Source organism: Olea europaea, chromosome 8 (genome assembly GCF_002742605.1).
Source record: "Olea europaea var. sylvestris chromosome 8, O_europaea_v1, whole genome shotgun sequence".
Classification (NCBI taxonomy): Eukaryota; Viridiplantae; Streptophyta; class Magnoliopsida; order Lamiales; family Oleaceae; genus Olea; species Olea europaea.
The window spans coordinates 2874706-2890415 of record NC_036244.1 but is presented as its reverse complement, the minus strand read 5'-3'; the positions used below and the strand labels follow the sequence as shown (position 1 = coordinate 2890415).

At 35.2% G+C, this 15710-nt stretch overlaps 1 protein-coding gene across 1 annotated transcript; it reads left to right on the top strand.

Moving 5' to 3' along the window:
• The first annotated feature begins 3063 nt into the window (after positions 1–3063).
• Positions 3064–11426, top strand: LOC111398518 (peroxisomal membrane protein 13-like). The gene is made up of 5 exons (XM_023025456.1): positions 3064–3231; positions 7102–7332; positions 8458–8771; positions 10490–10582; positions 10706–11426. Exons 1-5 carry the CDS (start codon positions 3204–3206, stop codon positions 10919–10921), a joined length of 882 nt encoding a protein of 293 aa, XP_022881224.1. The 5' UTR covers positions 3064–3203; the 3' UTR covers positions 10922–11426.
• The last annotated feature ends 4284 nt before the right edge of the window (positions 11427–15710 follow it).

Here is a 15710-nt window from a genome sequence, read left to right as displayed (position 1 = left end):
TTAAAGTTGTCCTCATTGGGATCTTTTTTTTTTTTTTTTTTGCAATGATTAGTGCAATGCCCCTTATTAAACATTTATTCTAGAAAATTGACCTCTAACTTAAGGTTTTCACCCAATTTTCATCATATTAGTCTCAGACAATCCACACAAAATTTAGCATACACGGAATCCACATATGTCTCCAAGTTTCCCTACAACAGCTTAGCCTACCAAACAGCCTATATTTGATTTAAGGATATAATGATGTTTAAAGGTTGTTTGGGTTTAGCATTTAAGTTTTCTTATTCAATCTATAAACATAAATCAACCTACTTATGCCCAACGTTACAATCAATTCGAGTGCATAAATATTTTCCATTTCATATGAATAAGCAAAAATCTAACTTAAACACATAACTCGTCTATAATTCATAAAATAACACATGTTCTTAATTACACAAATCAATACCTGCAGGACTATCTAACTCACACAAGCATGCAAAATAATTAAAAAAATTAAAATTCATTTTTTTTAATTTTTTTTTTTTTTTAACATAAGTAAACAACGCACGAAAGTATACGAAAACCAACAACACAAAGTGTTTCCCACCCCCAAACTAAATCCGACATTGTCCTCAATGTCTTAAAATATAATTAAAAATATAAGGGGATGGGGAAGAAAAGGACGAAGGTACTCCTCGAATTTTTTTATTAAACGTGGAAGATACTGCAAGTGACGGCTAGACAATCTTTCTCATCATGCTTTCCCTTTGGTCGATGTTGGTTTGAATGTTCTACGACGTCATGTTTCTGCATATGACAATCAAATCAAACAGTAGAGATCAAAAAATCCAAAACATGCGTTACTTAGCCCAAACACTCGAAATAACCAACATTATATTTAAGAACCTCAATGAAAACATGATCGGATGATGATGCTCTACAATTTAAACGTGCCTAAATCTAATGCAACTAATAATTAAAACAATTCTATATGTAATGCGATGCAGAAAACAAAATAAATAAAATGTTTAGAAATTGGTTTGCTTCTCAATAAGCGCTTAATTTATAGTCTTTAGTTAGACTTTGTTGTCCTGGCTACTCTACATTTTCCAGGGGTACTGTTGCTTTTCATTGGAGTAGTCACCTCCCCAATAAGCTTTCAACCGTTGTCCATTTACTTTGAACCTCCTTTGTTGATCTTGAGACACCACTTCCACAGCACCATGTGGAAATACATCTACTACTGTGAATGGACCCGACCACCTAGACTTTAGCTTCCCGGAAAAAGTTTGAGGCGTGAATTGAACATCAATACTTGTTGACCAACCTTAAACTCCCTCTCCCTTATATGCCTGTCGTGCCATTTCTTGGTCTTTTCCTTATAATTCTTTGCATTCTCATACGAATCCAAACGAAACTCATCTAGCTCATGAAGTTGTAGAACACTCTATTCTCCTGCTGCTCTCATATTGAAATTGAGCAAGTGTGTCGCCCAGTATGCTTTATGCTCTAACTCAATCGGCAGATGACAAGCTTTTCCAAATACTAGTCGATATGGAAACATGCCAATTGGAATCTTAAATGCTGTTCTATACGCCCAAAGTGCATCGTCTAGTTTCTTAGCCCAATCTTTACGTGATGCATCGACCGTAGCTTCGAGAATCTTCTTTAACTCCCTGTTAGAGATTTCCACCTGCCCGCTAGTCTGAGGGTGGTATGGAGTCGAGATACGATGTTTTACTCCATATTTGGCCAACAACGAAGCAAATAAGTGGTTGCAAAAATGTTTTCCATCATCACTAATAATTGCCCTCGGGGTGCCATACCTCGTGAAAATATTTTTCTTCAGAAATTGAATCACTACTCGGCCGTCATTAGTTGGCAAAGCCACAGCTTCAACCCACTTGGACACGTAGTCCATTGCCACCAGTATATATTGTTGACCATAGGATGGAGGAAATGGTCCCATGAAATCAATACCCCAAACATCGAATATTTCAACCTCCAAAATACTGTTCAAAGGCATCTCGTTCCTCCTTGAGATATTTCCAGTCATTTGGCACTTATCACAATGTTTTACCATATAATGGGCGTACTTGAACAATGTAGGCTAATAAAAACCCGATTGCAGTACCTTTGCTGCTGTCTTGGTTGCTGCGAAGTGGCCCCCATAAGGTGCAGAGTGGCATGACTCTAATACTTGATGCTGCTTCACCTCTGGCACATAACGGCGTATGATCTGATCTGGACCCTTTCTGTAAAGAATTGGATCATCCCAAAAGTAGTGTTTTAGGTCACTGAAAAATTTCTTCTTTTGGTGACTCGAGTAGTCTGGTGGGATGATGGAGCGGGCCAAATAATTGACATAATTGGCGTACCATGGTGTAGTGATAATCTGAAAGAGCATTTCATCAGGAAAGACTTCATTGATCTCCAATGTAGGATTTGACTCATGTGATTCAAGGTGTGAGAGGTGATCTGCCACAACATTCTCACTCCCCTTTTTATCTCTAATTTCCAGATCAAACTCTTGCAATAGGAGTATCCAACGAATAAGTCTCGGCTTTGCATCCTTCTTGCTCATTAGATATTTTAATGCTGAATGATCTGTATAGACAATCACTTTTGACCCAATCCAGTATGATCTGAATTTGTCAACGGCGAACACTACTAACAAGAGCTCTTTTTTTGTAGTCGCATAATTCATTTGAGCCTCATCCAAAGTCTTACTAGCATAGTGAATCACATGAGAACTTTTCTCCTTTCGTTGACCTAACGCTGCGCCCACTGCGTGATCACTGGCATCACACATAAGCTCGAACGGATAATTCCAATCTGGAGAAGCCAATACTGGAGCAGAAACCAGTTTTTCTTTTAAGGCGTTGAAAGCTGTCAAGCACTCCTTAGAAAATTGTAATATTATTTTATGAAAGATTGAAAATAAAAAAGAAAAAAATAAAATATAATAGAATGTAATTTAATGAGGGCCAAACAAGAACATTATTTTTCATTCACACATTCTCCATCAATTAATTATTCTAAAATTTAATTTTTTTTATAAAAATGGGTGTCAAACTCGTTCGTCTGAGAAATGGCAGCATATTTTCTTGGGCATTGCAAAAATACGGATAGAAGCATATTTTATTGGGCATTGCAATAGAGATAAACCACAATTTGGAACTTTGCAACCAATTTTTCTCTCTCTTCCCCGCTTCTCTGCTATGGAAAACAAAGCCCAGCAATCATCAGGTGGGTGCAGATGAATTCAATTTCAATATGTATTCGTTTCCATTAATCAGTATTGTGGTTTTATTTAACTCCTTAACAATTTTTGTTATTTGTTAACTTGTACCTATTGCTGTAAGCCCTTGTTTATAATGAGAAATTGTGGTAAAATGTATTATGGAGTAGGTAATTTATTTATTTTTTATTTTTTATAATTTATGGTGGAAATTATTTGATTGAAGAACGTGTGGTTATAAAGAAGGAGGAGAAAAGTTTATTAAAATTTTAATGGGCTTTTGATGTTTGATTTTGGAAAAAAGAAATTGTACTAATTTTGTTTTAAGGTTCTTGGCAATCGGATCTCCATTTTCTGCTTGGTGTATACATTGAGTAAATGAGAAATTTTCTTGCTATATTGTGTTTCTCGGTACTTAATGACACACCAGTGGTCAATTTTTACTGGAATTTTTAGTTCTCTACGTAAGCTGATTGTGTCATCTCCATGTTTAAAGAATCAGGTGCGGAGTTTGGAGAAATAGCTGGCTCTTCGAGGTTATAAAACCTCCAGTGTCTTATTTTTATCCATCACTAGTTTGATAAAAAACAACCTGGGTACTGGAACTTGGTCATCATTTACATTCAACTCAGGAAGATTAGTTTTCTCCTGATGATGATATATAGTCTTCTTTGTCAGTGGCTGAATGTGAAATTCATAAATTTTTCGGTAGCCTCAACTTATATGCCTAGCCCACATTTATATGATATCAAATGGCCCACAAGATCCCTCTGAAGGCTCCGAGTTTCCTCACACTGCCGCTGTAACACATCGATAGTGTAGCTACTGCAAATAAACAAAATTTCCAACATCAAATCATAAATAATCTTCTGTCTCTTGTGGGCTGGTTGGATGTTCTCCTTCACTTCTCTTAGAATTTAATGACACATAAGTAGCTCTTGCACAACATCTTCAACTTCTGCATTAATAGGAATATAAGTCTAACAATTTTGGAGGAAACGTTGAACAATTTCAAATAGTACCATTTTACCATTGAATGCCAACTAGCTTTAATGTGTTGTAACAGTATTTGGTCTAAGACAACCATTCGAACTACTCCTTAGGCCTTGAGCAAGAGCAACATCTCAAATAGCGCTAGTCCTTGGGCTCATGAGTTGAGAATCTTTGGGCAGCCAGTCCTAGAAAAAATTACCCACTGTTTGTACTGCAGCTTTTACAGTTCACTGCATATTTTTTCAAATTTTTCTGTAATTTTAATTACTTAGGATTGCCATTCACTTTTAAGTGCGTTGCTAGTTAGACTTCCGAACCTACAATGACCGACCCAGTTGAACCATTAACCTGATTTGACCGTGTCAATGACTGCGTCGGGTGAGATAAGCTTTCAAATAATTCTTTTAAAAGAATCCTGGAGAGATAGGTACCAGAGTTGTAGCCCGTCGAGCTTTATTTTCAAGAATGTTTCTTGTGCAAGTTGGCCCCAATTGAGCATTTCTTTTCCAACATAACAGTGAGTGGGAAATGGAAATGCTATTTTTCCATGGTTTTGGATGAATTTCCTATAATAACATGGAAATCCTCTCCAAGCTTATGTACTTTTTGGTTTCGTCCAAGAGGCCTTTGCTTCAACAATTATCGAATTTTCTGTTTCACATCACCCGATTATTTAACTGTCATTTGCCCGAAGTTGCATTTTGTAAGCTTCAAGTACGTCAGTCCCAATGTGGTAAAAACTGTTTTTATATTCCTCGCATACATCATCCATGAGTGCTTGGGAAAGTTGAAGGAACATTAAGGAGATTGAGTGGAATTACCTATGATTCTTAGTGACCTTGATGTGTTGATAAGGCCATTTGGCCACATCTTTTAGTGCATTCTAACTTAGNATTTCAAAATCCAACTAGTTTTCCAAGAGCTTATCAATTATAGGAAGTGGAAATTTATTTGTCACTGTAATTTTGTTTAAGCTATATATTGATGCATGTCCACCATGACCCATCTTGTTTTTATACCAAGAACACCAGCAATGAATAAGGGATTGTGTTTGATCAAATCATTACTAAAGCCAAACATTTTGCCCCTGTTTGGATTCCATTATTTCGAATTATAATGAGGGGAATAGTAATTTTTTGAAAAATGTGTGGTTAAAAAGGAAGAAAAAGTTTTTAGATTTACATGTAATATTATTTTATTGAAAAACGTGATTGATAAAAAGGGAGAGAAAAATGAATTTTAATTTAATAGGGGCAAACAGCGGCTTCCTTTGCAGGCCTCTCAATTTCCTATTTTAGAAGTGAGGATACAAGTAAGGTCTCACTATAATTGGTCGGCGGTCCAACCTTGGTAGTGAGGGACTGGCGATATTGCTTTCTTATGGGTAGTAACCCCCTGCTTTCCCTCAATTGAATTGGTTGGGATATTCAATTGCACCTCCTAGAGCTTGCTTTGTTGACGCCATCATTTGAAAGAATATGCTTACTGGCATTCTGGTAAATCTGGTTGTTTGTGAAGCATAATAACTAGTCCAGTCTTTCCCATTTGGGAGCTAATGAAATTATAAGTTCTAAACATATCGAATAATGCCATGTTTTTGCATCACCATCCAACTTAAAAGAAGAGGGCAAGGATACTCTTGTTGTTGACTGGAACAAATTCAATTTGTTCTATTGTCCTTTTCACTGTGCTCTGGAACCAACTTTTCCGTCTCGAGTAAGAAGATATTCAATGGATTGGATTGTAAATGCTGATTTAATTGGATTCCATTTAGCCTGTGAAGGTATGGAGAAGAAGTTTCCCTGATTCCCATCTCCTGCAGCTGTTTTCCGATGTTCAGTTCTCCTGAAGCACTTATACAATCATCAGCTCCGTGAATTGGTATAAGAGTTCTGTGGTTGTTGGTCATTCCAACATTTATCCAATCGTTCCAGATGTTTCTTTAGCAGCTCAATGCGTGGACCTTGTACCAAATGATAAGTTAGAATAGAAAAGTTAGAATGGAGATTACTGAAATATTTCTTTCTAGCTTATATCCTAATCTAGTTGGAAATTAATATTTTTCCTTTTAGTAATAGGATTTTTTATTTTTTCCTTTTTTTTCTCTTTCCTTCTAATGATAGGATTGTACTCTTATATATAGGATTGATTATGTAATAATTCATTCAGCCTAAATACCCAGTTGTTAGGCTCTTACTTTAAAGAATTAAGTCGAAACTTTGAATAAACCTCTGGCTTTTCAAGGGTGTAAAACATCCCATAGTTAAATGTTCAGTTTGAATGCAGATAATCACAATCTCAGTTTTATTCAACACAAGGTTTTATATACGAATAAATGAGAGCATTACTGTCACGTGCTTCACATAGCCTATTATCTTGCTAAAGTAATGGAACAACCCAAAGGCATAGATTGATCCATAACTACTCATGACTTATTCAAAATACAAAAAATAAAGTAAAGAAAACATTGAATTATCAAAACAGCCACATAACAGGATACGTCAAGCATTTTTTCCATAGAAATGTAAATAGGGATTCTTGAGGAGGAGAAGCTACAAGGATTTATTGACTGACTTCTCTTAGTTTTGTCAATGGACAAGGCACGGACATGTCATGATGCTATATGTTTGTCTTAGAAAATCACTTTTGTTCTAGGCATGTTTGATCGTGTCACTGATGCATTGAGACTTTGAGTGCAGCATGGAGAATCATTTACCTTAATTTTCTTCCTTTGGTTTCCGCATGTGTAGTTTTCAAGATGTGGTTTCAGTAAGTTCCATATGTTTTAGATTTCAAGCAGCAGTTTTGATACGTTGTATTATTATACTCCATATGTAAATTTTCCTTTGGTGCCCATCTATTTATTGTGTTATCCATTATATTAGGAAGTAGCCCTACCAAGAAACCGTGGGAAAGAGCTGGGCCCTCTTCTGGTCCTGCACCTTTTAAACCGACTTCTGCTGGTAGTACGAGTGATGTAGTGGAGGCTTCTGGAACTGCACAACCCGGTGAAGTTTCAACAGGTGATAGGAATACAAATTTTAACAGAAACACAGTTGGGAGACCTGTTCCTACTAGGCCATGGGAACAACAGACTTATGGAAGCACTTACGGAGGTATCAACAATTTTATCTACAATAGATGGATACTTTTGTTTTGCAGTTGTAAATTTATTTTTTTATTTAATTTTAAGCACTTTTTTATTTGATTTATTATTTTTATCATGTGCTTAGTCACCAACTATATCGTTTGAACAATTAAATTCTCGGTTAATATTTATAGCCCTGACACAAAAATGGAAGAGTAAATCTGTGAATTGTTTTGAGTAAATTTTAGAAGAAAAAATTCTCAAATTTTAGGTTTTTCTATATGCGATACGACCTTTCAATTTTGGCAATCAAGCAATATGGGAACTTACCATATCAATTCTATCTCGTCTAGTCAATTGTATCATTTAATAGATTACATGACATGCATATGTGGATGTGTACACGTCAAAAATTAATAACAGAGTCCATGCCACGTGAAATATAGAACAGTATGAAAATACCTTTAAAAGGGAAAAAAAATAAATAAATTAAAATTTGAGGAAAAGGAGTGTTCTTGATTTTCCCAACGATGGAGGGGACTAGTGGGTTACAAGAAAGTCAAGAAAGAGCATCCTTCCAGTTCCTTGAAGAAAAGACCACATCCCTCAAGCAGGGGCAGAGCAGCAGCTCTCGAATTTTGCAGGCTAGTTAGGCATCATTCAAGTATTCATACACTTCTCTATATGATTTTCAGCACTGTGCATTATGTACAAATATGATGAATTTGGCCTCCTTGAAAATAGCAAAACGAAATTGAAAGAGAGATAGATAATATACATGTAAAGGAGACATTGACCTCGTTATCCTGATTAGACATGTAATGTTAAGTGTGATAAGCATATGTCATCTTATAATTGGGCGTTTCAATCTTCAGATACCATTTATAAACCGGGAAGGCCCTCCAGCTGCAAGCCAATGTAGCTGTCTGCCTTTCCTCCGACAACGATTGGAATATGATTAAAATTTTAGAGATGGGCACGGTTCATGTAGTTTTAGTTAGCCCGTTTGATTCTTTTGGCATAAAACACACACCAACACAAAATGTTTGTATATATGTATATCCTTTATGATGTCTGATGGAAGCTTGCCTCTTGGTTCTATGCTATTCAGCTTATGGTTCTGGCCTGAATTATAATTCTGGTTATGGAACAGGAATGTATGGTTCATCTGGCTTGCATGGTTCATCTGGCATGTACGGTACATCTGGAGGATTTGGAGGGTCGTATGGCGGTGGATTGTACGGCAACAACATGTGCAGAGGAGGTTATGGCGGACTTTATGGAGGAGGCATGAATAGTGGGGGAATGTATAATAGTGGCTTTGGAGGTCGTATGGGAGGTTATGGAATGGGAATGGGAATGGGCATGGGCATGGGCATGGGCGGTCCAAATGGTGAGCAGGATCCAAATAATCCGTATGGTGCTCCATCTTCTCCACCAGGTTTCTGGATTTCATTAATGCGAGTGGTAAGCCAAGAAATTGTGTCTCTGTTGGCCTCTTATTTGGGCTTAACAATGGAACAAAAGCTTTGATTGTTTGAAAGACTCATGTTTGGTCAACATTCATTAGATCCAGATTCTATTCGTCATTTTCAAGTCATATATAGCTGTAACGAGTTTGTCCAGTTAATCGGTAGATTTAGAATGGGGGGAAAATTGTAGCTGAGGTACCAAACCTTTCGTTTATTAGCAGACTTTGCCCAAACCTTTCGTTTGTACCACCAGAGATACCAAACCTTCAAAAAATTCGCACCCGAAGTCCAAATTAATAGAAACCGTTAGTTTGACTGTTATTGACAAAAAATTAAAGGTCTGACCAATTGTCACTGATTTTTAAAGGGGCAAATGTGTAACTTTACATTTTCATATAAAAAATTTAAATAAAAGAATTATATTTAAAACCAAAAAATAAAAAACTCCAATCATCATCTCCACTCAACGCCCCACATCCCCACTCCCCACCCCCAAGAAAACCAAAAACCAGTTTGGTAAATGAACAAAACCAATTTGCACTTCCAGAATGACTAGCTCCGATGTAAATTGGGAGAATGACCAGTGAGAGGAGAAATGGGAGGAGAAGGAGAGGATATAGTGGGGATATTTGTAGGATTTGAGGGGTTATTTGGGAAAAAATGGAATTGAGGGTTTCAAGGGAAGAGAGTAAAAGGGGGCCAAAAAAAAAAAAAGAAAAAGAAACTAGTAAATGAAATGGGCATTTGATGGGTTTTTATCTTCTTTCTCCCAAAAACTAGTCCATACAAATGCACTGGTATTCGATGGCTTCTTGTCGATGGGCAAAGAAGGGTTTTTATTTTCTTTCTTCTAGATTTTACTGATTTTTGGAGAGTGAGGAAAATGAGTTGCAAGGTTTGAAATTAGCTTTTGAGATTTCAGTCAAGCTTCCGGGGAAGGTGAGGAAGTCAGTGAGATTCCAATTTTTGATTTTATTCGCAGATACCTGGTTTTTGGTGGGTAGAGAAGATGACTTTTAGTTTTGGGTGGGTGGAGAAGATGACTGTTTTATTATTCTTTTATTTAAATTTTTATATGAAAAGGTAAAGTTACACATTTGCCCATTTAAAAATCAGGCAACAATTGGTTAGACCTTTAATTTTTGGTCAATAACAGTCAAACTAACGGTTTTTGTTAATTTGGACTCCGGGTGCGATTTTTTTGAAGGCTGGGTACCTCCAGTGGTACAAATGAAAGGTTTGGGCAAAGTCTGCCAATAAACGAAAGTTTGGTACCTCGTCTGCAATTTTCCCTAGAATAGGGGAATGTTATATTGGAATTATCCCATGATTGTCCAAAAATGCTGCTGTTGATTTGTTAGATGATTGCAGGCCATTGCCCTGCAATGCTAATGAGGTCTTAAACAAACTAACACTGAGCATGCACAAAAAGAAAGAGCAACTGGAAAAAGATAAAGAGGGTGTACTAGGAAAGTTAGTAATTAGCACTGAGAAACCAATACTGTAGGTTGGGATTTTTAGTTTTATTGTAGGATACCGTTCCTAATTGTGGGAAGAAAACATATATTGACAATTTTCAGATGGAGCATGAATGAATTACTTTATGCCTTCTTTTGAACTTTTTCTTACCTCATTTTCATTTAAGCCCTCACTTATCTGTGGTACACTCAGTATGTTGGTTTTTTTATTTATAGTTTTTGGTGACACTTGCAGATGCATGGTGCAGTAAATTTCTTTGGCCGGGTTGCAATGTTGATAGATCAGAATACACAGGCTTTCCATATGTTTATGACCGCCCTTCTTCAGGTAGATTCTTGGTTTTTGTTTAATGCCAAAATCCAACTATACATTGAATGGAATCTACAACTTTGTCGTCAGGAACTTGTTAGCGTGTTTCACGTGCTTACCATGAAATGCATTCATTTGCAGCTGTTTGACCGGTCCGGGTTATTGTATGGGGAGCTTGCTAGATTTGTGCTGAGACTATTAGGAATCAAAACAAAACCCAAGAACGCTCAGTTCCCCGGCATGGACGGGCTTCCTGGACCTCACCATCCCCATGCAAGTCAAAACTACATTGATGGACCCAAGGATGCACCAAACAGTGAGTGGGACGGTGCATGGGGAAACGATACAAGTAATTGATCTGGTGATCTTACGTTCTTTACAATCTGCTGGTGGAGTAGATGAATATTGGCAGCATAATCTTGTGGAAGTTGCGTTGTAAAACAAAATGCTACCATTGCCTGAACAGAATGATACCCAGCAACTCAAGTAGTCTACGACTCTACAAGGTCTGGTAACTCTTTGCTGATTGGTGCTCTGCTGATGGTTGTGCTAGCTTTGTAGGGAATCTCCCCCAAGCAAAGGGAGCAACAAAAATATAATATGATGTGACCTAGAAGTTTTTCTCTTCTCCATCTCCTTGCTTGTTAAACATAGTTTTTAAAAGTTGTGTCAATTGGTTGGTAGGCAGTGTCTTTTGTAATGGAAATTAATTGAACATTGTATAGTCTATTGGCTGGCTTACACCCTACATTCTCAGTTCCTCCAGCAGCTCTCAGGTCCCTATCACCACCGATGTGTCAAAGCTCTTGGAGTAAACAAGATTTGCTAACGCGTTAAATTTTTACTTTCGCGTATTTGTTCATACAGTTTGTTGTGTAGATATAAAAATTTTAAGCTTCTCTTTAACTACACAAGCCGAATGCATATACCAGATTAGAACATAGAAGAAATTGACAAAAGGAATATTTTGTTAAGATCCTAGCAAGAATTGTCTCTCACTCAGATTCATTTCATTTGATTTTTATGTAGTTCCTCTCTTTTCTGCTCTTGGGGTGCATGGATCCCAAATCCAGCTAAGAGTACATGAAATTTCTTGAGGACCAAGTTGGATAGAGAATTTTATATTTAGCCCCATTTCCTATTTATCTTGAAAATACCCTCATTTTTGACCTAAATTCTAAAAATACCCTAGAGTTTCTAGGTAAATATGATATCGAGTTGTAGCTACCAAAGTTTAAACTAACTCGTCATCTACCGGATAATAATCAAGTAGTATCTTGTTCAAATTTTGCATTCACAACTTGATTAGGCATCATAATTACCTAAAAAAGTAAGCCAGGTCAACTATTAATATTTACCATCCATACATAATTGAAAATGCTTATTTTAGTAAAGATGGTTGATGCTAGATAGATTTTAGTGAATTTTAATTTCTAATAAATTTCATGAATTCGAATAAATTTTCACAAAATTTATAAGAATCTCAAAAAGAGTTTGTTAGGTATATTTTTAAGATTGAAATTTATTCAAATATTTTAAAAATTCATTAGGATATCTAAATTTTAAATGATTTCATTGAAATCCATTCAAACCTTAGTTGGAGATATCTAGGTTTTAATGAATTTTAGTAAAATCTATTAAAATTTTAATTAGGAACACTTAAAGGAAATTTAACATTCATTAAATTATCATTAGAGTAACACCTTATAAAGTTGGATCATTTAATTAAGATTTTAAGAATAACTGCATTTTGTTCTCCAATCTTTTGATTGTCTCAACTTACAAAATTGAACAAATCAATCATCAACTTCCCAATCCTAAAATTACGAGTTGATAGCCCTGTTAATATATTTGGTATGGCTAAAAATAATGGTATAGCTTTGTTAATGCATCAAATAACCACCTGCCATATGTATGTCACGTAGGGCGATTGTCGCAGTGAGCGACTGCAAATAGTATTATTCTTCTGTTTTGTGTTTCATTTTTAATTTTCAGTTTTGAGTTGATTTTTAATTTTCAGTTTTCAGAAATATCACATAAACATGTTTTCAAAAATGAAAACAATTTGAAAGCAAACTAAACTTACTCCAAATTTTTAGTAAATTTTAATAGAAATTAAAATAAATGTGATTAAAAAAAGATAAAAATTATGAATCTTATTTATATGATTAAATTAATTGTTAATTTCAACTAAATATTTATCAAAATTTTTTAAGTCCCAATTTATGGCTCAACTAAAATATTCCGATTCCAGTATATCCAAATACCTCAATTGGAACCTAAATACCCAGTCAGATTCAAACCCTAAACATTTATATTCTTCATTCTTAAATCTCAGCCACAAATCTCCTGTGGAAGCATCGACGCCGTTAGATTTCCCTTGCCCTCTCTATATAACTAGGCTTTGCGTTACTCTCCCAATCTACTCGGAGCCTGACGGCTCCTTTCTTCCATTGCATCATAAAATTAGGGTTCAGGGTATGCCTTCAGATCTTCCCATAAGTTTCTCCGTTTTTGTAATATCTTTTCGTTAATTTATGCGCTCGATTTGAAAAAGAAATGTGAAGAAGCTTCTTTATCTGGTTGGCGGAATCGATATCAATTTCCGATCGACTCGTTCCCTTGAAGCAAAATTGAGCGTGCTGCTCTTGCCACATGTCTCCTAAGGTGTTTTTCTCTTCATTGCTTTAGAAGTACGCTGGGGCATCTACATTTCTCCATTAAATTTGACTATTTGAGCGTGCTGCTCTTGCTACAAAATTTTTATTTAATTGTACAATAATTATGGTTAATGGAACAACGGTGATGATCTCTACAGACCTGTAATGATCTGCGAATATGATCGCAATTCATTATGAACATCTAAGGGACTGAGTTGTTTCATCCTACTTCTTTACATTTTATTTCTTAATTCTGCTTCATCAATTTTGGATCTACACTGTAAATCTTTTTATCACGATGTGGTATTTTGAAATGAAGCTTAAAAGGAATTGTTCCTCTCGCTATCCATTGCTACCTCCGTGGAGTATTTGGACGTTGGAGAACAACATTTCCATTTACCTTTCCTTTGGGGGATTTGTGAAAAGAGAAACTAACATATATTGGGTGTGAATTGTGTAATGAGATGTTTTTAAATTGGAGGAATTAGACAAAATTTAGAATTTATTAGAGCTTATCAAGTTTTGTGAAATGAATTAATTTTGCTGATGGCTACTAGACTTTGCATTTATTTGTTATCTCTCTCAATTTTAATTTATTTGGGACTGATAACTGAATTTTATGTTCAAGTGAATTCTAGCATCTTGATTGAATAATTTACCCAGTACAAATCACTGGAGGGTCGTCTTTACTTTTACAAAACTATGATATGATAAAAATTTCATCCCAAGTTCAAACCCTAGTTCTTTCCTTTTCTGCTTATTCACATTCATGTAAATAAAATTAAGCTACCATGTTTGAGCCCCATTTTTTTAGGTTAGAATTCATTTTGAAATCGGCTGATAGAGAATGTGTATTTAAAAAATAAAAATAACTTTAAATATGTTGTAATATTATTTTATTGAGAAATGTGTGATTGAAAATAGGATTCAAACATGGGCATATCAAGAAGTATTCATGGTTTCATGTGCAAATAAAAGTCTAAAGTAAAAAGAGGAGAAAAAATTGTGTTCGGAAATTTCAAGAAGAGTAAGTCTTCTTCAAATTAAGGTTTCAAATTCAAGTCTAAATAACGAAAATTCAACCAAATCAAAATTTAGATGATTATGTTACATGTATAATATAATTACAGATATGTTTATCAATAGATGATGTGATGAAATTTGAATGAGTTTGATATGATTCGGGATGCGCCACCAATTATTGAAGATATGACGATTGATTGGACGAAGCCAAAGCCACATTTGAGATATTCAAGAACCATTAAGGGCCGAGCAAGTGAAGTTAATTTGTTAAGTGATAAGTCATATGAAGGGATTGACGACCAAAACAACTTGGAGCCACATAATTCAAACAATCGGATTGTGGAGCCAAAGAAGATGCTATGTGACTGCATAGCACATATATCGTGCAGTCGCATGAGGAGGTGTAGGGAATTTGGATGCAGTCAAGGTTTGATCTATGCGACCGCATAGATTTCTTCTATGTGGTTGCATAGCAGTAATTTCGGGATCGAAGTTGCAGTTTTCACGAGTTTCCTATTTTTACTAGAGTTTTGATCTTTTTAATATTTTGAATGCATTTTTTCCGTTCTTAATTAGATTTTAGGTTTTTCATATAAATAGAATATTATTTTCATCATAATGGACTTTTTTTGACAATTTGAGAGATTCTATTCATTGAGCGATTTTGCTTCCAATCCTTTTTTTTGTTAGAACAATTGAACTTATCAAGGAATTCATTATTTCTTGTGGCGTTCACAATTATTCGGGTGAGATCATTATTTCGTGTAATTAAGAGGTCATTAGTTTATATACTTGTGGTTGCTTAGTTCCTTGATTGGGGATTAAATCCAAAACCATCGATTATTTGGCGTTTTTGGGAATTGAGTCAATCTAGTTGTGGGTTCGTTAGTGTTCGTTGCTATCAGGTTCGCATCATTTGGTATTAGAGTTAAGGCTCCAAAATCGAAGGTTATATCTTTTCCTTTTCTTATTGAGTCAGTTTTTTTTTTATTTTTTATTTTTTCGGGAGTCAGTTATTAATTTCGATTCTTTAATACACAAAAATCCAAAAAAAAATTTCAAAAGTTGTTTTTGGATTCAATTTGCGTTCAAATCAACTTTCGTTCGTTTCGTTAGCGTTGTAGTCGAATTTTCTATTTAATGAGTAAAAAAAATCAAATTTTTTTTAGCTGTTCACTGTCCGAAAATTAAAAAAAAAAAAAAGTCAAAGTCATTATTTGGGTAAAAAAAAATTTTTATTGTATCAAATTCCAATTCAAGAACCACTTTCTTGAATTCATATTAAAGTTTCTATCAAGGTAGTTCAATCAGTCAGAAATTCAAGATCACTTTTTGAATTTTCATAATTCATTCCAAAATTTCTGTCCGTTCTTTGAGTCTTAAAAATTTCCCGAGTCTTACCCACAATCCAATTGAATCTCCACAAGATATTGAATTTGAATTGTTCTTTGAAACATTGATTG